Source organism: Theobroma umbraticum, unplaced genomic scaffold (genome assembly GCF_002168275.2).
Source record: "Theobroma umbraticum cultivar Fairchild unplaced genomic scaffold, ASM216827v3 scaffold_130.0, whole genome shotgun sequence".
In the NCBI taxonomy this organism is placed as follows: domain Eukaryota; kingdom Viridiplantae; phylum Streptophyta; class Magnoliopsida; order Malvales; family Malvaceae; genus Theobroma; species Theobroma umbraticum.
Window position 1 is genome coordinate 6,424,417 of NW_018397264.1, and position 23,891 is coordinate 6,448,307.

Sequence of the window (23,891 nt, forward strand, 5' to 3'; positions counted from 1 at the left end):
AACTGAACTCTTTTGTCGTTGAATGGGCCTTTGTTATTAATTTGCGTGCCATGCAACATTCCTGAAATTCTTAATAATAAAGGGAAAAAAAAAACCGAAAGAAAAAGGACAACGCAATCTCATGCAACACACAAGACAAAATAGTCCAACGCCCACCAACAACCAATTCAAAAATGACACGTCGATTACCATGAGGCACGTGTTGGAATATGATTCGTAACGTTCACTAAAGGAGGTTGTAACGGGAATTTCCCTCCGTTTGGGGGGAAGGGCATTTAAGGAAATTCGTGGAATTCAAAGTTCCGTTAGCCCCCATGACTTAGCGCTATAACCGTAATCCCATCCACTCGTGTCATTCATCAAAGCCTTTTTATTTTTTCTTTTATTCATTTTATTTTCTTAAAACTTATTATAATAAATAAATAAAACACCAACCGCCAATTTTTTTAACTCCATCGGAGTTCTGCTTCTCTGCCTCGAAGATTCAAAGCTCTGCTTCCCTCTCTTTCCAAGCTCAGGTGGCATCAATTTTCCAATATCAAATTTATATTTTTTTTATTCATTTTTTTATTTACTTTCATTGAATTTTTCGTTTATTTCTTCAAAATTTTGCTCTTTTTTTTTTAAAATTTATTCAAGCAAATCGAATTAAGCAGGATAAAAAGTGGAGGAAAATAGAAAATGTCTTCGGCTATGAAAGGAATAGTTATAAGGAGTACGCTGGATATATGTAAGCAGAGGCTATTCAAGGGAAAGTACACGGATCATCATCATCACTTTGATCTCGTTAGAGAGAACCGTTCATATCTTGGTGCGAGGCCAAGGTGTGTTCGTCGTCTTGGAGTTACTCGTTGCGTCACCGAAGAATATCCCCGTAGTAACGGAAAGAAGTTGCTGAGTTCTAAACAGAGGAAGGTTGAGACGGTGGCGGAAGCCATACTTACGCCGGTGTCTGATCCAACACAAACTATGGAGAAGGTACAATCGTTCTTTTTCTGCTCTTATCAGTTAAGACTGCATGTAAAACTCAGTTGTTAAAAATTAGATTAGCAAGCATGAGCCGAATTAGCTAAAACAAGATTAACCAGCTTCTTCAGGATGTAATACTAATGAAGGATCAGGCGGCAGTAGTTTTTGTAGTTTTGACCTAGTTGGGGTGGCCTTCCATGTTTCTGGGCTCATACGTTAGGTTTCTAGTGCGTGGACTTACTGCAATACACGGGACCGCAGGATGGCTTGGCATTGGGTTAGTTAGCCAGCTTTAGGTTTGTCCGGTAGTGGCCAATGGGTGCTTAGTTTGGGCTGTATCGAGCTGCAAAGTTTTGGGTTGAATACTTGGATCGGACTAGGATAGGCCCTATTATGTACTAAAATGGAGCATTTCTGGTCCTTCGGAGGAGAGAAGAAGATGGTGTTGGAGACTTGGAGTATGACTCATTAATTTGTTCATCATGCATTTCCAAGATTATCTTACTAATTAAGTTAATTAAAAAAATGTATTCAAGCATTTGATTCAATAATTAGTGTATAATTTCCTTGCTCAAGGGCATTGAATCTCCCCTTCTCTCAAATGAAAAAAATTAACTAACAAGATTAGAATTAAAAAAGGTTGATATAACGGACAAACTGATGAGATGATAGTACTTACCAAGAGTAGGAACCTGGATATACCTACATGTGATTTCTATATAAATATAATTTTCATGATTAAAATGATTAAGTCCCTTGTTCTCTCTGTGGTCGTGTGTTTGACTTTTCATAACAAGCTAGGAGATGACTTTGAATGTGCATTCATCAATGCGGCATAGCAATAGCTTCGCTCCCATCCTGCTCGCCGTCCCCTGCAATTCACCATCGTAACGCCATTAAGTGTCAATTCCATGAGAATCCAAAAAAGGATATAAATACACATGTTAACACATATAGGCATGATTGCTGCAACTTTGCTTGTTCCCAGATGTGATACAAATTTACTGCTAGAATGACATCATCTACTTAGCCAAATCTGTAATTTAGAATGTAAGGACTAGCTGCAAGCTTGTTTTCACTCTTCACTTCTTTGCACAGAGAGTATTTACCTTTGGAAAAGGGAGGAGTGAAGGCCATAAGGGCATGAAGTCCCTGGTAAGCATTCTTCATCTTTATTATGCAACAATTAGTTCACGATACTTTAAAAATGTTTATCGTTATTAGTCTTTTTTATATTATTTTTTATGTCTTATCTCTGCGTGGATGCGTGCATGCCATGGTATTGAAAAGTTAAGCTGGAATAGGGCTCAAACATATTTTTTGCTATGGCACTGGCTCACATTTTCTGTTAAATCCTCTTGATTTTATTTTGTGCAATATATGCACTCTAGAAACCAGGTTATTATGTAAAATTGCGAGTTTCTGGATAGATTAATGAATGTGTTTCTTCTTATTAATGTAGTTAGGAGGGAAAGGAGCAAACCTGGCAGAGATGTCCAGCATTGGGTTATCAGTTCCACCTGGACTTACCATATCAACAGAAGCATGCCAGGAGTATCAGCAGAATGGGAAGAAGCTACCAGAAGGCCTGTGGGAGGAGATATTGGAAGGCTTGAAGAGTGTGGAAGAAGACATGGGTGCTATCCTTGGTGACCCGGCAAAGCCACTTCTCCTCTCTGTTCGTTCTGGTGCTACGGTAAGGGATTGGGATGCTTAAAATAATGCAATCATCCTGTGGGTTATGCACAGCTTCTGAGCAACTGTGCATGGCATATTTCTTACTCTAGGCAACAAACATGCAGTATGTAGAACATCGAGCTTGCTTGTTGACTGATATTTCTTCCATATGTTCAGATCTCGATGCCTGGTATGATGGACACGGTCCTTAACCTAGGACTGAATGATGAAGTGGTAGCTGGTTTGGCTGCAAAAAGTGGGGAGCGTTTTGCTTATGACTCTTATCGACGTTTCCTCGATATGTTTGGAGATGTGGTAAGTTTATTCTTTTTCATGAGTTGATATGGTTCATTACATTAGCATATCTCAATAAGTGCACTGTCAGCAGAGTTTCTTGTTTAATGTGTTTCACACAATTTTTTTGGTTGACCTGAACTCAATGAAATGATTAGGCCCAAAATAGAAAATCCAGTGAGACGCTTAAACCACCTAGATGCATTGAACTTTGTCAACTAGTGCAAAATTTTGAAATTTTTTCTTAAAGGTATTTGTGATAGTTTCCTCCGCAAAAAATTTTATGGTCTCTTTTCATTATTGTTGCTGAGTTTTTGTCAAAACTCTTTTCATTGATAATTTAGGTAATGGGTATTCCCCACTCACTGTTTGAGGAGAAGCTAGAGAAAATGAAGGAAGCAAAAGGAGCTACACTCGACACTGATCTAACAGCATCTGATCTCAAAGAGCTCGTAGAACAGTACAAGAATGTTTATGTAGAAGCCAAAGGTGAAAAGTTCCCTTCAGGTAGGAATGCAACATCGAATCAATTTTCCTCACTGTACTAACTTTTATTATAACTTCGAATATACTCAAGCGTGGATTTCACATAAGAGTTTGTCAAACTAAGTTATCCTCAAATTTGGAATGTATATGATAAATTTGAGACTATCACCTTTGATGCATCTTTATTTGCAGATCCAAAGAAGCAGTTATTGTTGTCTGTTAAGGCAGTTTTTGATTCTTGGGACAGCCCAAGGGCCATTAAGTATAGAAGAATCAATCAGATAACTGGTTTAAAGGGAACAGCAGTAAATATTCAAACCATGGTGTTTGGAAACATGGGAAATACTTCAGGGACGGGGGTTTTATTCACTAGAAATCCAAGCACCGGTGATAAGAAACGCTATGGAGAATTCCTAGTAAATGCTCAGGTTGTAAACATATACCAAAGTTCTTATCTCTGCACAACTCCCTCATTTCTCTCCATATTTCTAAAATTAGAATAAGACTCTTTTGTGGTAATTTATGAATGTAACTGATGAATTGCTCTGAAAAGGGAGAGGATGTTGTTGCGGGAATTAGAACACCAGAAGAATTGGACACAATGAAAAGTTACATGCCTGAGGCTTACAAAGAGCTTGTGCTGAACTGTGAGATTCTTGAGCGACATTACAAGGATATGATGGTAAAAGTTTTTACTTGCATAATATATAATACTTCATTCAAGTTTTTATGTTGACAACTTTGATTTAGTGCAATTCTTTGTTGTAATTTATAGTGCAAATTGAACCTATATTTCCAGTTTTTAATACTTTCCAAAATTATCTTTTAAACAGATATCATGGTCATCACTCTTGAACCAATAGCCGAAGAATTAACTCTTGGTTATTGCCCCCTTTGTTAAACACAGGATATTGAGTTCACAGTTCAAGAAAATAGGTTATGGATGCTGCAATGTCGATCTGGAAAGCGCACTGGTAAAGGTGCAGTAAAGATAGCTGTAGACATGGTTAATGAAGGACTTGTTGATAAACGTTCTGCAATTAAGATGGTGGAACCACAACATCTTGACCAGCTTCTTCATCCACAGGCATGTGCACCAGACACTAAATATGAGGGAAAAATATGCTTTCTTTGTTTTTATTTGAAAACGAACTTAAAGTACAGATCCAAAGGCATGGACTATGAATGATAAGACCACCTTTACTTTTGCATTGATGAGCTATCCATAGAGGGAACAAAAACCAATCTTTGATGCAGAGGACAACCGAAACAGATTGATGTAATAATATGCAATAATGGCTATCATTATCATATCGTTTTCAGTATGCTTTAGTTAGTTGGAAAATATTAAGATAACATGACTAATGTTGTGTTCGGTCCAATTAGTTTGAGGACCCTTCTGCTTACAAAGACAAAGTGGTTGCCACGGGGTTACCTGCTTCTCCTGGAGCAGCAGTGGGGCAGATTGTGTTCAGTGCTGATGATGCTGAAGAATGGCATGCACAAGGAAAGAGTCCCATCTTGGTATGTTCATCTTGATGTCCATTTATAACATTTTATTATCATCCTATTCTAAGCTGAATTCAAAAAAGTATAAATTATGTGTAATTTTGAGAAAAAGATACTGCCTGTTGAAAGGGTTTAGCCATTCAGATGTGTGAACTACTGAAATCTTCTATGTTCTAACACATTATCAGTGAGAAAACTGTGTCCTATGTAGTTAAACTTCCTTTTTCTATAATCTAAGGAGCTGAACACTCTCATGATTTTGCATGCTTAAAGGTAAGGACAGAAACCAGTCCGGAGGATGTTGGAGGTATGCATGCGGCTGCTGGGATTTTGACAGCTAGAGGTGGAATGACATCTCATGCAGCTGTTGTAGCACGTGGATGGGGAAAGTGTTGTGTTTCTGGCTGTTCAGATATTCGTGTGAATGATGCTGAGAAGGTAATTTTATTCTTCCTCCTCCTATAATTTGCCTTTTCTCATGAAATGGGGTTCCCTGTATATGCTGCTTTATCTATAATGCAGGTTCTCACAGTTGGAGACATGGTGATCAAAGAAGGAGAATGGCTTTCACTAAATGGTTCTACTGGTGAAGTGATTGTAGGAAAACAGCCACTAGCTCCTCCATCATTAAGTGGTGATTTAGAAACCTTTATGTCTTGGGCTGATGAAATTAGGTGCCTCAAGGTTCTATATGTCCCTTAGCTGGTGATTAGTACCATATACTTAAGTATTTGGAAGGTCTCTCGACTGATTCAGCCTTATAATTCGCTGATAGGTAATGGCCAATGCTGACACACCTGAAGATGCACTAACAGCGAGAAATAATGGTGCTGAAGGGATTGGCCTTTGTCGGACAGAACACATGGTAACTTTTCTGTCATCATATTTGACTTTCTTTTATTAACTCCTTGACTTTGCAGCATTTTTAATCATCCATGAAATAAATATTACAAGTTCCATGCAGATTGATGGTTCATATGGTACACAGGACTACCATCGGTTCATTATATGCAGTCAAAAAAAGTATGCATGCCTTACATATTCAGTTGAGAGAGGGCATTATATACTGTTTTTTCTCTTTTGGTGACTACAGGGGAGTATCCTTATCATCCCCCAATTTGGCATGAATTGTTAGTTAATGAGAACGAACATACTGTTTTGGGATGTCAAATCAAATTCTATCCTAAATGCATTTTCTGGACGTATGTTGTCCTGTGCATGGAAAACAGACAGTTTTATATTTAAAAATCATATCTGGTAATAGAATTACTAATTGCTTCGTGTTTTTGAACCCTTTTTCAGTTCTTTGCTTCCGATGAGAGGATAAAGGCTGTCAGAAAGATGATAATGGCAGTAACACTAGAACAGAGGAAAGCAGCTCTTAACCTCTTACTTCCTTATCAGAGATCTGACTTTGAGGGAATTTTCCGTGCAATGGATGGTACTTTCCTCTTCTTCTGTTCTTCTTTTACAGTATGTGTCATTGTCTGCCCAAAGACTTACAAGCTCAGTAGCATCAAAATACTAACAGTGTGATGCCAACCTGGTCGGGGCTCTATTGGTGCTTAAAATTTGCAAACAGGAACATATTTTCCTCGTTTGGTTTACTTCTCTAGTGATGAGTGTGAATTTCATTTTAATTCCAGGCCTTCCAGTAACTATCCGATTGTTAGACCCTCCACTTCATGAATTTCTTCCCGAAGGTGACCTAGAACAGATAGTAAGTGAGTTAACTTCAGAGACCGGCACAACCGAAGATGAAGTTTTCTCAAGAATTGAAAAGTTATCAGAAGTGAATCCCATGCTTGGTTTCCGTGGCTGCAGGTTAATATTCCATTTTAAGGAGCTTTCTAGTCTAAGTTTTGATTCTTAGAACCTTCAAAGCTGATAGGATTTTTTTTTCCTTTTTATTTCTTAGTTGCATGATGATATAAAATCTTTATGAAATATTCCGATTTCTGATTTCATGACAGTACATGCAAATAATGAATGAAGCACATGAAAGCGCCAAATAGAGTATCGGTTGAATTTGGATTATCGTAGAAGTATACCTGAACCATTTCATCTTGTTTATATGGATTTTTGATGTTCTATCAACAGGCTGGGGATATCGTATCCTGAACTAACTGAGATGCAGGCGCGTGCAATCTTTCAGGCTGCTGTCTCAATGAGCAACCAAGGAGTTAAAGTTCTTCCTGAGATAATGGTTCCCCTTGTTGGAACACCTCAGGCATGAGTCCTTAACTTCTTGCTTTTGATGTGTTTTCCTTATCTTCCTTGCAAAGTTTTGTCAACTTTCTTAAAACGTTGTAGAATTTGCCAAAATAATTGTCAATTATTTTGGGTGTTCTTTTTCTCCATTACAAGTTTTTGTCAATATTCTTCGGAATTAGCTTCTAATTCATTCTTCCCAAAGAATTAGCTTCTAATTCATTCTTCCCAATTGATTTTGATTTCTACACATCAAAATTGATGGGGTTTCCTCCATTTTCATGATTAAGGACTCAGATCCATTGATGTTTCAAAAAATTGACAATTTAAAGTTGCAGGAACTTGGTCATCAAGTCAGTTTAATACGGAGTATTGCAGAGAAAGTGTTCTCTGAGATGGGTTCTTCCTTAAGCTATACAGTGGGGACAATGATTGAAATCCCCAGAGCTGCCTTAGTTGCTGATGAGGTATGCTAAACAAACCATCTCCTCATTGTTTTCCTAAACTCTGTAATAGTGGGGTTTTGTATATTTCCCTTGTCTTCAAACTCTTGAGCATAAAACTTCTAGTCTCGCCTGTACTTTCTCCTAGGAGAAGCATTTCAAATATGAATCTCAGTAAAATAGTTGATATATTAATTTTTGTGGTTAATAAAGGTTGAGAAATGTTCATCAATCTCGACAAGTATGCCTAATATTCAACATTTGATAATGGTAGATTGCAAAGGAAGCCGAATTCTTCTCCTTTGGAACCAACGATCTTACTCAAATGACATTTGGGTATAGCCGAGATGATGTTGGCAAATTTCTTCCCATATACCTATCCAAAGGCATTCTTCAAAGTGATCCATTTGAGGTTGGTCAACAGTATATGAGTGTTCATAAGCTTTCCCTGAAGAAAGAATACCATTTCAAATTCAATACCAACAAGTAGTAAATGAATTGCCAGGTACTTGATCAGAAAGGCGTAGGCCAACTCATCAAAATTGCCACGGAAAAGGGTCGTGCAGCTAGGCCTAGCTTGAAGGCAAGTACTTTCGTTTTACTAGCAGGCAGAATATTATACTATACTTACTATCACAATTTCATGAACAAGGGGTACAATTTCTTCACCCATCGCTATGTTTGGTAGCAACCTATTACTTGCAACGGGCATGGAATCCTGCAGTGTCGATCTCTTCTTGCAAGAAACAAAAACAAAAGACATTCATCTGTATATTTAGATGTCAAGCAGATTGTAGGTCACCCTTTGTCAATATTTTGGGTACTGATTTCAAACATTTTCTTCTGGGAATAATACAATGATGATGAACAGGTTGGCATTTGTGGAGAGCATGGAGGGGAGCCTTCTTCTGTTGCCTTCTTTGCAGAAGCTGGATTGGACTATGTTTCATGCTCTCCATTCAGGTTGGATGCCTCTTATACCTTGAAAGAGTAATTGATATACTAATTGTATACATATATAACCGGATCAAATTCATTTTCAAATTGCCTTGACAGAGTTCCAATTGCAAGGCTAGCAGCAGCTCAAGTTGCCATCTGAAAAAAGGATCTTGAGAGCTACCAAGCAACTCCATGTCGGATGAAATTCTGTAACTTTCCTATGCTCTTGTAAATAAATTTCTTGCAAAGTATTTGTAGAAATAACCGTACTGTTGTCATATTAAAAAGCTTAAAAAGAAAAGTACCATGAACATTTGATTATACAAAAATGTAAATATTGACACCAGTTGGAGCTGTGACTTGAGAATTACAAGAAAAAGCTCAGCAGGCCTATATCTTCTAATTCTGTCTTTGTAAGCTCAGTAGCATGTAAAATAGGATGGCTTGATATTTTGTACAAGTAACTATACATGTTCTTATCATAAACATTTTGGTCATAAACTAACATGTTCTTATAATTACATTTTTATTTTTTATTTAATTCAGTCATGATATCAGGACAGACGCTATTCACATTCATTGACCCTTTCGATATTTCATTTTTTATTGATTCATGTCATGTAATAAATTTGTAATCATACATTCAGGTGGTCCCTACACAAAGACTGTACCCAATTCTGAAGTAACTTAATTTTGACAGTTCATTGCAACAACAAAATAAATCACTGTGTCTTTGCTTGTGACATCGAGCTCAAAGCTTTCAACAGAGCTTCTTGTACGGTTAAAAACCTTAAAATCTAATGGATGCATGCCCATAGTTTCCCCGTTTCCAGGTGATTAGCAAAACCTAGGTTCCCTGCAAAGCCAACCTTATTTAAGGGGAAGGCTCTTTTCTGTGTCCACCCTGATAATTTAAAAGTTAAAATTAGTGTCATCCTTATCTGCTTTTGCTATCAAATGACACAGATAATGAAGAACCAAGTTCTGTTTTTGGTACAAGAAACAGGGGCAAACAGAGAGCTTCTATTTCATGGTTCAGACTCATACATCCTTTTCATTACAAGTCATTCAACATATACAATGAGTCATAAAAAAACATAAACAAGAGAGTACACTTGTTAAAACTATCTGAACAAGTGTTCCATTTGATTGAGAGTCTCTCATGCAAAGTAGCATGTAGTAGGTATAACATCTGCGTGTTAAACAGATAAGTGGCCACACGTCAAAAGGTCGACGAAAGAATAAAGTCAGCAAGCATTACATACAACAGCTTTTTGGAACTACATGATAATATCATACGTGAAATCTTTATCTAATCATCCCTAGTGATCTTTTATGATTGGTTCGGCTGATGGCTGGGGCCACTGGGGCTGAGCCTTTACTGTATGGATCTTTGTTTATTGGTCTTTTTTATTTTTTTAACCTAAGTTCAACCGCAACAAAAGCTCAAAACCATGGGCGCTCCAATACTACAAGCCAGCAGGTTCTGCCGAGGATATCCTCTTCCATCTTTATCTACAACGATGCATAAAGATATGCATTTAAAAGTGAAAAAAAAAAGGACCAGAATTGTCTCTATGAGCTTAAGATGATGTGACTCAACAAGCAAACCGGGGTCATTCAAAACAGGAGGCAAGAAAATGAAGAACAAAAAACTGCAGTACTCACTTCCTAGTTGCTGAGTGCTGGCTCAAGTATGCAAGAAAGTCTGCTGCAAATTGACCTGTGTCATACCAACAGATTCCCACAGGATTAAAAAAAAAAAGAGGAAAGAGCTGATGAAGGGATATACGTATATAGATGCAATGGTTCCATGGCATAGATGGTGACTCTGACTCTATCATGTCCCTTGTTCATAGTATAAAAGAAACTTTTGTCGTTTGAGACATTGAGGATTGAGTGTTTCAGTAGCATATCCCTGGGCTAGAATTTTTGCCACCATATTGAAGCTATCCACTCTTTTATTTCGTTTTACCTGTACGGTCATCTGAAGATTCAATCATTCAAGTGGTTTAACTTGGTTGGATTCTTTGCAGAGTCGGACTGACCATCATGGTGATGGGGGTAATGTGCTTCTTTTGATTTTTGGTTCATTTTTTTGGTTGGTAAAAGAGTTGAATTGAGTAAGAACCTTTCTAGCTGTTAAGTCTTTTAGCAGCTATGCTTTTTTGGAGGGTGAACCTTGGCAGTTGGTACTTAGTTGCTTTATTGTGAGTTTTGACATGAAAAGTCATAATGTTCAAAAACAACTTCTCTACCTTTCCCAAGATCTTCCAATGATGAAAACATGATTAATAGCAGTTAAAAACTTGAAAAAAAAGTTTGAGTTTTAGTTAACTTAATGCTAAGAGTGCTATCCAATGAGAAGATTTGCAAGCTTGTAACTTCTAAAGCCCCACTTCTTTATGCAGCAGCGGCGGGTGTTCACCTTTGGCAAAGGAAGGAGTGAAGGCAACAAGGGCATGAAGTCCTTGGTAAGCATTCTTCAAGTTCCTGTCCTCCATGGAACTAATTTTCTTTCCCTTTCTACTTGCCTCGATAATGTTTCTTTGACTAATATTTAAGAACTCATTTGTAAACTGTCCACAACGAAAAATGCTATCAAGAAATAAGGAAGAGCTTATTTATACTTTTGTCACAGAAGTCCTACAAGGATCAAATTTTATATTTGGCTTAAATTTTGTTCAAAGATCATTCAATCCAGATGGCATGTTATACTAGTTGGAATCAAACAGATTAATGGATGAATGCATTGCCAATTAATATTGTAGTTAGGGGGCAAGGGAGCAAACCTGGCAGAGATGGCCAGCATTGGATTATCAGTGCCCCCTGGATTCACCATATCAACTGAAGCATGCCAGGAGTATCAGCAGAATGCCAAGAGACTACCAGAGGGACTATGGGAAGAGATATTGCAAGGCTTGAAAGCTGTGGAGGAGGACATGGGAGCTTTTCTTGGTAACCCTTCCAAGCCACTTCTCCTTTCTGTCCGCTCTGGTGCAGCGGTAAGATCTTGCAAAGTTCCATTTTAATTGCTTATGCAGGCATGGTTGGAATAATCTATACACCACTATGTATGTCAGAGAATCTTGTTTATTGACTGACTTGTGCTTTATATCTCTAGATTTCAATGCCTGGCATGATGGACACTGTCCTGAATCTTGGACTAAATGACAATTTGGTTGCTGGTTTGGCTGCAAAAAGTGGAGAGCGCTTTGCTTATGACTCTTATCGACGATTCCTAGACATGTTTGGGGATGTTGTAAGTACCTCTTCTTGATGCAGTTCTATGCATTAACTTATCTCAATTTTCAACTGTCAAAGCTTAATTTAATCATTGTGCTCTGCCCTATTTCTTGCTAACCAGCTTTGTCTGATTCACTTAATGAATGCAATCCAACTAATATTTTGGTTTCTCATAGCATCAGTCTTGTATCTATTTTTCAAAATTTGCTGAATTTGTTAAAACCTCCTGTTGTTGAATTTGAGGTAATGGGCATTCCGCACTCCTCATTTGAGGAGAAGATAGCAACGATGAAGCAACTGAGAGGGGTTGAGCTTGACTCTGAGCTAACTGAATCTGATCTCAAGGAGCTGGTGGAGCAGTACAAGAATGTATATCTCAAAGTCAAGGGAGAAGAGTTTCCTTCGGGTATCTTATCCATCCTAATTATGGAGTTAAAAGAAGCTCATGCTTGATATTTTTCCTTTTTTTCCTTTGAAGTATTACAGAAGAAACTCAAGATTACATTCTTTTATTGGGATCAATTTGCAGATCCAAAGAAGCAGTTACAGTTGGCTGTTAAAGCAGTTTTCAATTCTTGGGATAGCCCAAGGGCCATTAAATATCGGAGCATTAACAAAATAAGTGGGTTGAAAGGAACAGCAGTAAACATCCAATGCATGGTGTTTGGAAACATGGGAGACACTTCAGGGACAGGTGTTCTGTTCACTAGGAATCCAAGCACCGGTGAAAAGAAGCTTTACGGGGAATTTTTAGTCAATGCACAGGTTACACATAGTGGCATTACCTCTGTCTGACTACTATTTTCTTTCTACTTTTTGATGGTTATATCATATAATAAAGCTAAAACATGTCTCTTTCTGTAGGGAGAGGATGTGGTTTCCGGAAACAGAACCCCAGAAGACTTGGATACCATGAAAAGTCACATGCCTCAACCTTACAAAGAACTTGTTATGAACTGCAAAATTCTTGAGCAACATTACAAAGATATGATGGTAAATTTTCCACTTTAAACTGGAATTTCATACTTTTCTACTTATGTTATCGATTCCCGTGTTTATTCCCCTTTGTTATCTTGAATTATCAATGATAGATTATTGTACAAGTTAAGCTGTATTATATTCAGACATACCTGATGTGTTAAACCGTTCTGACATAAACTAATCAGCCTTTTTTTTTCCTGCAAATGTAGGATATTGAATTCACGGTACAAGAAAATAGGTTATGGATGTTACAATGTCGATCAGGGAAGCGTACTGGAAAAGCTGCAGTGAAGATAGCTGTAGACATGGTTAATGAAGGGCTTGTTGACACTCGAACTGCAATTAAGATGGTGGAGCCGCATCATCTTGACCAACTTCTTCATCCTTGGGTAATAATTTCCACACAACGGTACAAGCAATGAACATCTGATGTATTCTAAAACAAGATTGAATCATTTAAAGCATAGTTCTATTTGCAACCTTGTCTATGCTTCAGGCTTGGGCAATTGTTAACAAATTTAAACTTTGATGATTTTTCCTGTATTTCCAACATATTTCTTGTTTACTTTAATTAGTTCGAAGATCCATCTTCTTACAAAGACAAGGTGGTTGCTGTGGGCTTGCCTGCTTCTCCTGGAGCAGCAGTAGGGCAGATTGTGTTCAATGCAGAGGATGCGGAAGAATGGTATGCTGAAGGAAAGAGCGTCATCTTGGTATATGCTAATGAATTAGCTTCAAAAATGTATAGTATGGGCAAACAGTATTGATTCCGCTAGCTGAACGCTTTTATTGTTGTTTATGGTTGAAGGTAAGGACAGAGACCAGCGCAGAGGATGTTGGAGGCATGCATGCAGCTGCTGGTATCTTGACAGCTAGAGGTGGCATGACATCTCACGCCGCTGTTGTAGCACGTGGATGGGGAAAGTGCTGTGTTGCTGGCTGTTCTGATACCCATGTAAATGACATTGAGAAGGTCGACCTCTAAACTCTTATACCATCTTCCCTTTCTGTCCTGCGTCATACGTGTTTCATGAAAGGGGATTTTGTAATGTTACCTTATCAATAAAGCAGGTTCTTGTGATTGGGAAAATGATGCTTAAAGAAGGGGAATGGCTCTCTCTCAACGGGGCAACAGGTGAAGTGATCCTGGGAAAACAGCCTCTCTCTCCTCCGGTATTAAGTGTTGATTTGGAAACATTTTTGTCATGGGCTGATGAAATTAGGCGCCTTAAGGTTTGTACAATTAACTGCTACATTGTTCTTGTCTTTTACGTTAGTAGATAGAAAGAATCATGGTGGATATGCTGTTATAGGTTATGGCAAATGTTGATACGCCTGAAGATGCACTGACTGCAAGAAAGAATGGTGCCCAGGGGGTTGGTCTTTGCAGGACAGAACATATGGTAATGTTTTTGTCTTTCACACCTTTAGCAGCATCACATATCTGCTATTCGAATTGTTAACTATGAATACACCATCAAAGATAACAACAAAGGAGAGAATTGTGGGAAATGAAGAGAGAAAAAGCAGGACAATTGGACAAATCACCTTTTTTTTTTCTTCACGCTGTATTTCTCCTTAAACTTCAAACAATTTATATGACAGGTATTATGGAACTTTTGTTATCTGGATCACTGATTTGAGAGACAGCATTGGTCTCACAACTGGATTTGGTTATTGGCTTAATTAGTGTAGATTATCCTAGAGCTTACATGGCTACAACTAGATTTATTGAGTTTACAATCTTTCTTGTTTGGAAATTTTAGTTTTTTGCTTCGGAGGAGAGGATAAAGGCTGTGAGAATGATGATCATGGCAGTAACACCCGAACAGAGGGAAGCAGAACTAGAGCTGTTGCTTCCTTATCAAAGATCTGATTTTGAGGGAATTTTCAAGGCAATGGATGGTAACTTCCTCTTTTTATTCATTTATTTTCTTCCTTAGTTTTCTGTTTGCTGGACTGACAAATTAATAGTGTTTATCATTTTCATGTTGATTTGCTTTTTCAATTATCTTATAATAAGTGTTTCAATTTCAGGCCTTACTGTAACAATCCGATTGCTGGACCCTCCGCTTCATGAATTTCTTTCCAAGGGTGATGCAGAACAGATAGTATGTGAATTAGCTTCAGAGAGTGGCTTGAGCAAAGAAGAAGTTCTCTCAAAAATTGAGAAGCTATCAGAAGTGAATCCCATGCTTGGTTTGAGGGGCTGCAGGTTCTGTTACTTCTGATAAGCCTTTCTGAATTTCTTACTTTTGTACTAGTTCTCACAATATCCCATTGCTTTAGCCATTTATCGTAGTCTGAACTAAGACCTTCTGAAAGCACATTGAAGAAGGATTCTGAGTTTGATAACCCTTTTGATGATATTGAACTATTCCAAAACTGGATTATGATACATGCAAAAAGTAGCATGTACAGAAAACGAAAGTTCCAGATGCTTCTGCTTTGTTCTGTTGTACATTAGAGATCAACTCCCAAAACTCCAGTATGAGTTATACAGTTTATGATTTTGAGCCCTCACTTGTCATCAGGTTAGGAATATCCTCTCCTGAGCTTACTCAGATGCAAGTGCGGGCAATCTTTCAGGCTGCTGTCTCAGTCAGCAACCAAGGAGTTAAAGTACTTCCTGAGATAATGGTCCCACTAGTAGGAGCACCAGAGGTATAATTCCCTTCTGCCATTGTGTGTTTTCATTTATTTTTCTTCTTGTTCTCTTAGGTTTTTCTTTGGGAAGACTGATGTTTTAAAGTGCAGGAACTAGGACACCAAGTCTGTTTAATCCGCAGTGTTGCAAACGAAGTCTTCTCTGAGATGGGTTTTTCCATAAGCTATAAAGTTGGGACAATGATTGAGATCCCCAGAGCTGCCCTGGTTGCTGATGAAGTAAGCTACATAGATTCTCAGTCTACCATTTCTTTTACTTTGAATTTATACAAGCCAGGTCATGATCAATAACAAAAACCAGGTATCTTTCACAATTCCAACATGTTGCAACAACAATCAATCTCCAGATTGGTTTCTGGTGGAAAGATTTTTAAGATTCATGCCATTCTAGTTTGGTTAAGCTTTAGGGTATCCATGTCAGAAACTTATGTAGGTTTCTCCCCAACTTAGTTCTTACATCTTTATTTCGTTTTGATAGATTGCCAAGGAAGCAGAATTCTTCTCCTTTGGAACCAATGATCTGACACAAATGACGTTTGGGTTTTCTCGAGATGATGTAGGCAAATTTCTTCCTTTGTACTTATCAAAAGGCATCTTACAAAGCGATCCATTTGAGGTTAGTCAGCGCCATTTTCATCATCCTTAAATCCAAAGGCTTTTCAGTCGTGTAAGTGGAACATTTTGCTTGCAGGTACTCGATCGGAAAGGTGTAGGCCAACTTATTAAGATTGCAGTGGAGAAAGGACGGCAAGCCAGGCCTGGCCTAGAGGCAAGAACACAGTATAGATCAATTGAAGAGCTTCCTTATCATGATTTTTTTTTTCTGCAACGCTTATCTCTTCTCTGCCTCTTTCCAATACCAAATCTGTACCATGTTTAATGAAACAGGTTGGAATATGCGGGGAACATGGTGGGGAACCCTCTTCCATTGCATTCTTTGCAGAGGCTGGATTTGACTATGTTTCATGTTCTCCATTCAGGTAATGTGATGTTTTCTCACCTCAAAGTTGGTTTCCTTAACATTTCCAGAAATCCTAAAACAAGGGAAATTCTTGGCAGGGTTCCCATTGCAAGGCTAGCAGCAGCTCAAGTTGCTCTCTGAGTACCATCCCAAGAACAACTCAGCTCCTTCCACCTTAGTCAATATAGATCAGTCATGGATGATATTGTTCAAAAATAATACCATAGTACTAAGAAATCATCCACATTTTTGTAAATAGGAAGAATCTGCCACGGTAATGTGTTGAAATGTGTAAAAATAATACAATCACTCTCTGTGTGGATGGAAGCCTGTTCATGTAATGAAAGTTGTGTACAGTCAATCTATCTATAACATACTTAAAAAAGGAAGCAGCAAAAGAATTTCTTCCTTTAGCCACGTGGAGGGCATAGAAAAAAAGAAAGAAAAAAAAAAGGTCAAAAGAGGTCGGTGTGCAACGCGCGGACCAGCATTAAAGAAAGTGGATCTTGGGCTTGGGCCCAAAAGCAGACAGCAAAAGAATTAAAAATAAAACCCTAGAAAAACCCCTCCATAGCTTTCAAGCTTCGCGGATCACAAAGAGTGGAAACAGCATGTCGATGGAGAGCTACGTGGTGGTCCACAACATAGCAAAGAAGCACAACGTCGGAACGCTAGCTAGAAGTGCCACCGCCTTCGGCGTCAGTGAAATAATTATAGTCGGCCGCCGTGACTTCAACGCCTTCGGTAGCCACGGCTCCACTTCCCACCTCCGTTTCCGCCACTTCCATTCCCTCACCGACGCCCGCCTTTACCTCAAAGTAAACATCTTTTTCCTCTCCCTAACAAACCCATGTCCCAAAATCCCTTCTTCTTCAACCTTTTATTGAAATTAACTGTATTTTCCACTGTAAGGAGAAAGATTGTGATATTTGTGGGGTTGAGATCACCGACGGTGCCGTTTCAGTAACTGAGCATCCTTTCAAGAAAAGCACTGCTTTTCTTCTTGGTAATGAGGTAAAATCCATTTGGTAAATTTGGCTGAATTTTCTGATTATTGGGTTTTTTTTTCTTTTCTTTTTAACATTTTTCTTTCTTTATCTAATGCTTTACAGGGAACGGGGCTTTCTGCTAAAGAATGTGAGATGTGTGATTTCTTTGTTTACATTCCCCAATATGGAGGTGGCACTGCCTCTTTGAATGTCACTGTTGCTGCTTCTATTGTTTTACATCATTTTGGAGGTATTGCAAACCTCTAATCTTACTTTACAAATGCTTGTAACTGTCAGCATGCCCATTTTCTATGAGCTTTTCTAGGTGTATAAGTTTAACCAAATCGTGGTGGTTCAATTGCTTCATTTCATGGCTTTTTTGTGATTGTTAATGTGCCTTCGGAGTAGATAGTTTCTTAGTATTAAAGCTTTAACTTTTGTAATCCCCTTGAATGTTTTTTAATCACCAGTATAGTTGATTATGGGGAAGAGTGAAATCTTTCTATGGTTTCTTTTTGTGAGGTTGTTAAGGATTGTTGGGAAGATGGGTATTCTTGCCATAAATTTTAGGGAAAAACCAGTCAAGATCATTAACCTTTAAAATCCTGAAGTTTTTATAACTAGTTGTTTACAATTTCCTACCAGATTGGTTCTCCAAGTAACTAGTATAAGTTGATCAGTTCATATCCGTGAACATGTTGTATACATCTAAGTTATTGTACTTGGTTCTTTTGTTCTTATCAATTGGTCATTAGCGCCCTTTATGTGCTGATTTCAAGTTCTTATTATCCATCATGCAAACTTAAAGTAGTGTTTACCCCTCCATAGAGTTTCTTCACTTGTGTCTACATTTTATTGCTTATGTGCAACTTGTGGTCTTTACTTCAGTTGAGCAGTTAAATGAAGTCCAACTGGTTGTTGTTTAAGCTGGTGAACATGTTTCACTTGACTTTGAAGGGGATGCTAGAATTTATGTTATTTCCCTTTAACTTACTTATGCAACCAATTTGTCAATCTTCTTATACATGTCCTTGTGCAGTTTGGGCAGGGTTTTCAGAGAGAATTCGTGATGGAAACAAGTTTGTTGTGGCTGAGAAACCTTTGAAACAGGTGGGCCGAAAATACTGCCCGGAAACAGATAATTCTATCATTGAAGAGCGAAAATCAAGAAGGGAAAATGCTTCTAATGGATTCTTCGATGAAGGAAAAAGTGGTGCATCTTCTGCTAATCTTCTGGATTCAGTGTTTACTGAGGAGTGATCGCAGGAATCAAAGATCGAATTTATCTGCAGATGATAAAACTTTGCCACTGAACTTTGGAAAGTAATTTGGGCCAATGGTCCCCCTTATTGAAATGTGACAAACAGCTTCTACCTAACCATGAACTGAAGAGAAGCCCGACTTTTGAAGAAATTGCTGTCTCTGAATCCATTGAGCAAAAGGGTTACAAGGGAGTCCTTTCAGACTAGTGCGCCGTAAATGACTCTGGACAATAATTGAGTTTTGTATTAGTTTGCTTTGGTCAGCATCTTTATAAATTGTAATGGTCATATCAAGGATCACATTATTGTTTTGTATTTTATAATAATTGCCTATTAAGTATGCCAGCAGTAATTTAATTTCACGTGTATGTAGAACCCTCTCTCTCTCTCTCTATTGTCTGATGTACAATCTCAACAGGCTTCCGAGGGTTGCGACCCTATTCAACGGCCTAGGAGGCTAGGACCCCAAAGCCAAAGATTAAACTCATGGGGATGTTCATTTTCTGAGGACAGCTAACACGTTGAACCAGACATGACCACGTGTAACACATGTTTTGGCCTTAACTTTGCGCATCCTTTCTTCGTTTCTCTCTTATTTGAGATTGACATTTGTTGTTTGCATTTAAGCCGTGTCATGCTACAGGAATTAAGAGAGGAAATCCATTTCAGATTGCTAAAATCTTAGATCCAGACAAGTCTTGGTAGCTCTTTTGAGGAAAGTTTGGGATTTTAGCTGTAGCTCGATGCAAAGACCTTTGCATCACTTACGTAAGACTTTTTAGTAGTTTTGTACTTGTTACGTCCTACTTTCCTGTACATTGTGGGTCCAATAAGAAAGAAGCGAGAACCTTTGATTCAGTGGTAGTAGTTAGTGTAGTTTTGGCGTGTTGTTGAAGGAGATCAACAATCTAGCGCCAAATTTCAACTCCCGCCACTCTACTTGGGGCAGTTGGCTATCATTTGTCTTTTTTAACTATTTTTTCAGTGTCTCCATCCACAGTTCTTGCCTGCTAAATCTGTTAATTTAGAGCTTTCTTGACTACTCATCCCATGTAACAGTTGAGGAAAAACTATCTCAGTTTCCTGGGATTTTTGTGGGTAAGTGCTGAAACTTCCAATGCAGACCAGAAAGATTCAAGGGATCTTTTGCAGCAATCAAGCATCTTACATGCTGCGTATTTTCAGAAGAAAACTGTGTCAGCTTTGCTCTAGAATAAGGTGGCTGATAAGGAAGCGACCAAAGCCGAAGGTTATCATCAGGAGGTTGGGAAGGTTGAACTCGAAAGGTCAGAGGAAAGGAAATCTTGGCACCAAGAATTCCAGCATTCACTTGTATGGCGACTTGGGTTTTTCCAATCCTAAAAGGCCAATAAGAATTGCAACATTTAATGTTGCCATGTTCTCTCTTGCTCCTGCCATTTCAGAAGCTGAGGAAGCAGGTCTGTTCAGTTATGGAGAGGAGGATTATATGGCATTAAAAAGTCCATTCCAGTTCAACCTTCACACAAAGTCTCCGAATTGTTATCCAAAGAGTATACTAAAGCAATCTCCCTTGCATAATTCCCACACCAGTCCTGAAAGTCTCTCTAAGCAAAAGAAGGCCTCCAGATCGAAACTGAAGGTGTCAATCAACCTTCCTGATAATGAGATTTCATTGGCACAGAGTAAACTGCTCACCTTCGTGGATGATGTAAAAGAGGGCGCATCGGACACGATCACCAGCAGAATCAACAGGAACAATGTCATTATGAGGTCCCCTGTTTGTTTACCTTCCAGTATGATTAACTTCTGGAATGAAGGGGGCTTGAAAAGTGGTAGAAGCATTGCAGAAGTGCTTAGAGAGGTGGATGCCGATATCCTGGCTCTTCAAGATGTGAAGGCACAGCAAGAAAAAGGCATGAAGCCTTTATCCGATTTAGCTGCAGCCCTCGGGATGAAGTATGTTTTTGCTGAAAGTTGGGCTCCGGACTATGGAAACGCCATCCTGTCGAAATGGCCAATCAAGAGATGGACAGTACAAAAGATAGCTGATGATGACGATTTCAGGTGAGCATTCCTTGATTTCTGGAAAAAACAACGATGTTTGCAAAGTCATGATTCTTACTAACTTCATGTCGGGTGTTAACTCAGGAATGTGCTCAAGGCCACAATTGAAGTACCCTGGGCAGGAGAAGTGAACTTCTACTGCACCCAACTTGACCATTTAGATGAGAATTGGAGAATGAAGCAGATAAAAGCAATAACTGAATCAAACAACTCTCCCCACTTATTACTAGGAGGTTTGAACTCCCTGAATGGATCAGATTACTCATCAGAGAGATGGACAGACATAGTCAAGGTAATTCTAACACATTTGAGCTGTATTCAAAGATGGATTTTTGCTTGATCTTCCAGTACACTAGTTTTGAGACAATGCCAATATTGCAGTACTATGAGGACATAGGCAAGCCTAGACCAAGAACTGAAGTAATGAAGTTGCTGAGGGGAAGAGAATACACAGATGCCAAAGACTATGCCGGCGAATGTGAACCAGTGGTCATCATAGCCAAAGGCCAAAGTACATGACCTATCTTAGTATATTCTTTCCCCCTTTTTACATGTTTTCATGCTTGTTTATATGAATTCTGCTGTTGCAGATGTTCAAGGAACATGCAAGTATGGCACGCGTGTGGATTACATTTTGGCATCATCAAATTCCCCATACAACTTTGTTCCTGGATCATACTCTGTCATTTCATCCAAAGGTACATCAGATCACCATATTGTTCAGGTTGATATGGTGAAAGGAGGCGAGAAATCTCGGCAAAATGTCATCAAAAGACACCGGAAACCTACCATGAAGAAGATCATACGCGTGACAAACTCTACCTGCTCTTCTGGAGGCATATGGAAATTAAATGCTTGAAATTGGTTTTCCTTCTCATTGTCATTAAGATAGCTTCAATGCTCGTATTGGGTACTTGAACCAAAATAAATTGCATGTATATCAATATCTATTCCTGATGTCTGACACATAATTTCACAGAAATTAATGTAAAATATAGATCAAGCATGTGTATTTACAATGATCTTTCACTCTTTTTCTTCCTACTGATTATCAAAATGAGCAGCAGTTTGCTAAGTCATTGGTTGGCAAACCACCACAAGCCCATAATCCAGGGGTCAAACATGGAGCAGAATATATAATTTCCAGAAGGCTAAGCGAATTTCACAAGTCATTCTCTTCAAAACAACTAACAAGCATTAATTAAAATTAATTAAAATCAATTAATTATACGTTCAAGTTGCTAGTTGAAAATGAAAGCATTCTGTCAGAGATTAAATGAAAGAATGTTCAACTTGTAAGCTGATTAGACATGAGATTAAATTTATTCTTGAATGCATTCACTTAAGAATTTTTAAACACTTGTAAATTAGATGCTTATTTTGCAAGGTAAATCAAAGTCTACTCCCCATTAAAGAGGCCAAAGACATTTTACTTTCGATTTGGGCCGAAGAAACTGCTAGAATTCAATTCAATCAGGTTATCAAATCAAATAAAAAATCATCACAACTAGAGGAAATAAATTCATATAAATACAGAAAATAAATCTTTATTTGGGTAATATTTTATATTTAATGTGATATAATAACATGATATATTAATATATCGTGATAAGCGATTACGTATCATAATAATACTCATTAAAAGTGATGCAATAAATGCAGTCGGTTGAACGATAAATCTTATTTTCATCATTAAAATTAAGTTTAATAAAAAAAGTAATGGTTTCATTTTATTTTTCCTTAGTGTTAATGATTTAACTAATAAATACCCAAAGACAAAGATTAATTGCAATCAAGATTTGTTACTAATATTAATTAATTTTTGAAAATACCAATAGATGCGTCCCATGCCTTCTATCGAAATGATTTTACTTTTCAGAAAGAAAATTATTAACCATACAAAGGAAAATATCATTAACTCAGACCACATTAATTATTTATGAGAAAAGAAACTTACATACATACTAATTCAAGGGAATGAAAAATGGCACATATCCATCCTTCCATCATTCACTTGTTATATTAATTGCACGAACTTTATTTAAAAAAAGAAACAAAAAGTACAAAACTTGATTGACATTACAGAAACTTTAATTAAGAAACTTTTTTATGGAAGAAGCGGATCGATCTTATTCGAAGATTGATCAGTTGAAGGATACCCAATGCCATGGCGCTTGACAGGGAACCATATGAATGCTAAAGAAACTACGAACGTAATCGGGGGCAGTAAGACAAGGCAGAGCAAGGCCGTGGCACTGGTTGCAAACGATGGGTAGAAACACTCCACGGTGTTAGGTTCCAAAAGGACCAAGACAGCAAACACGACTGATGAAAAGAAAGCATGAACGAAGTCGCCAAACCTCAGCTTGTAGCTCGACAAGTCCACTGATTCCGAGTTGGGTGATGGCCAAAGACCCTTAAAAGTTGCTACCCCATAATGAGTTTTACCGTCACTCCCTTTGTAACTGTCGGTGAAGCTGCCGAAGATGCAAGAGAAGCCGCAGAGGCCAATGAGGATGCCCGACAAGTACTTGTTGAGCCTGTCGCAGTTGCCATTGTCGGTGAAAACAGGGTTTAGGAAGTGGAAAACGAAGACTGTTCCTGTTGGAAGGAACTTGATAAGGTTGCCGATTTTCGAGCATATTGAATCAAATTCCATCTTGGGTTTGTTTTGCTTTCAAACCAGGAAGGAACCCTCGGAAGAAATGTTTCAGGATTTGCAGTATAGTGAGCCTGTTCTTGTATGTATTTATAGGGGAAGAATCTGACTATATGAGTAAAAAAACATCTTAGGAGAAATTGGAGAGAATGGATAAAGAATATGGAGAGGATTGCTTCCACGTAAAATTCAATGAAGTAATCAGAGAGATGCGTAGAGGACCTAATGAGGATAGAATAATAGTTAGAAACGTAAAACACTTGCTTTGAGCTCAAATCTGTTAACAAATTGTTTTCAAGGTATGCAGAATCTTGCATAATTTTTGCCTTTAACCTTGCAGAATTGGAAACTTCTTGCACTGAATGTGGTCTCAAATGAACATGTGAGACAAATTAAGCATCAACCAATCATAAGGAACCCAACTTACATACCAAGAAGAATCATATGACATTGTTTTTTCTCATTTTTTAGAGGGATAAATCAAGGTTCTAATTGGCTCTAGGATCCCTTACGTAACACTTTTTTTGCTTTGGTTGAATGTGTCAGACTAGT

At 38.1% G+C, this 23,891-nt stretch overlaps 4 protein-coding genes and 1 pseudogene across 9 annotated transcripts; 4 read left to right on the forward strand and 1 right to left on the reverse strand.

Annotated features, from left to right (window-relative positions):
- Nucleotides 1-379: 379 nt before the first annotated feature.
- Nucleotides 380-10,979, forward strand: LOC110421179 (pyruvate, phosphate dikinase, chloroplastic-like). 4 transcript variants are annotated; one of them, XM_089784346.1, is made up of 22 exons: nucleotides 380-518; nucleotides 640-978; nucleotides 2,068-2,124; nucleotides 2,432-2,665; nucleotides 2,824-2,961; nucleotides 3,285-3,447; nucleotides 3,619-3,854; nucleotides 3,980-4,108; nucleotides 4,334-4,513; nucleotides 4,813-4,950; nucleotides 5,209-5,373; nucleotides 5,458-5,619; nucleotides 5,711-5,800; nucleotides 6,238-6,376; nucleotides 6,582-6,759; nucleotides 7,036-7,165; nucleotides 7,485-7,613; nucleotides 7,864-8,001; nucleotides 8,095-8,172; nucleotides 8,461-8,552; nucleotides 8,646-8,737; nucleotides 10,940-10,979. In XM_089784346.1, exons 2-21 carry the CDS (start codon nucleotides 682-684, stop codon nucleotides 8,686-8,688), a joined length of 2,916 nt encoding a protein of 971 aa, XP_089640472.1. In that variant the 5' UTR covers nucleotides 380-518; nucleotides 640-681; the 3' UTR covers nucleotides 8,689-8,737; nucleotides 10,940-10,979. The 4 variants fall into 4 exon arrangements, 3 of the variants coding, with proteins under 3 accessions (XP_089640472.1, XP_021290359.1, XP_021290360.1); XR_016351522.1 differs by lacking the exon at nucleotides 10,940-10,979 and having other exon boundaries at nucleotides 8,095-8,382; nucleotides 8,646-8,692; XM_021434684.2 differs by lacking the exon at nucleotides 10,940-10,979 and having other exon boundaries at nucleotides 8,646-9,052.
- Nucleotides 8,675-16,861, forward strand: LOC110421180 (pyruvate, phosphate dikinase, chloroplastic-like). 3 transcript variants are annotated; one of them, XM_089784347.1, is made up of 20 exons: nucleotides 8,675-8,737; nucleotides 10,940-11,002; nucleotides 11,300-11,533; nucleotides 11,653-11,790; nucleotides 12,018-12,180; nucleotides 12,304-12,539; nucleotides 12,639-12,767; nucleotides 12,965-13,144; nucleotides 13,331-13,468; nucleotides 13,564-13,728; nucleotides 13,827-13,988; nucleotides 14,069-14,158; nucleotides 14,522-14,660; nucleotides 14,793-14,970; nucleotides 15,290-15,419; nucleotides 15,513-15,641; nucleotides 15,901-16,038; nucleotides 16,114-16,191; nucleotides 16,311-16,402; nucleotides 16,482-16,861. In XM_089784347.1, the coding sequence occupies exons 2-20, from the start codon at nucleotides 10,991-10,993 to the stop codon at nucleotides 16,522-16,524; spliced, it is 2,574 nt and encodes an 857-aa protein (XP_089640473.1). In that variant the 5' UTR covers nucleotides 8,675-8,737; nucleotides 10,940-10,990; the 3' UTR covers nucleotides 16,525-16,861. The 3 variants fall into 3 exon arrangements, with proteins under 3 accessions (XP_089640473.1, XP_021290362.1, XP_021290363.1); XM_021434687.2 differs by lacking the exon at nucleotides 8,675-8,737 and adding an exon at nucleotides 9,980-10,592; XM_021434688.2 differs by lacking the exon at nucleotides 8,675-8,737 and adding an exon at nucleotides 9,980-10,592 and having other exon boundaries at nucleotides 10,943-11,002.
- Nucleotides 16,862-16,864: 3 nt separating this feature from the next.
- LOC110421181 (tRNA/rRNA methyltransferase (SpoU) family protein) lies at nucleotides 16,865-18,974 on the forward strand. The gene is made up of 4 exons (XM_021434689.1): nucleotides 16,865-17,201; nucleotides 17,296-17,397; nucleotides 17,496-17,622; nucleotides 18,412-18,974. The coding sequence occupies exons 1-4, from the start codon at nucleotides 16,995-16,997 to the stop codon at nucleotides 18,630-18,632; spliced, it is 657 nt and encodes a 218-aa protein (XP_021290364.1). The 5' UTR covers nucleotides 16,865-16,994; the 3' UTR covers nucleotides 18,633-18,974.
- Nucleotides 18,975-19,579: 605 nt separating this feature from the next.
- LOC110422084 (DNAse I-like superfamily protein) lies at nucleotides 19,580-21,637 on the forward strand. Its single transcript, XM_021435863.1, has 4 exons — nucleotides 19,580-20,680; nucleotides 20,765-20,972; nucleotides 21,062-21,191; nucleotides 21,271-21,637. The coding sequence occupies exons 1-4, from the start codon at nucleotides 19,752-19,754 to the stop codon at nucleotides 21,537-21,539; spliced, it is 1,536 nt and encodes a 511-aa protein (XP_021291538.1). The 5' UTR covers nucleotides 19,580-19,751; the 3' UTR covers nucleotides 21,540-21,637.
- A 929-nt stretch (nucleotides 21,638-22,566) lies between these two features.
- Nucleotides 22,567-23,544, reverse strand: LOC110422051 (protein DMP2 pseudogene; annotated as a pseudogene).
- Between the last annotated feature and the right edge of the window lie 347 nt (nucleotides 23,545-23,891).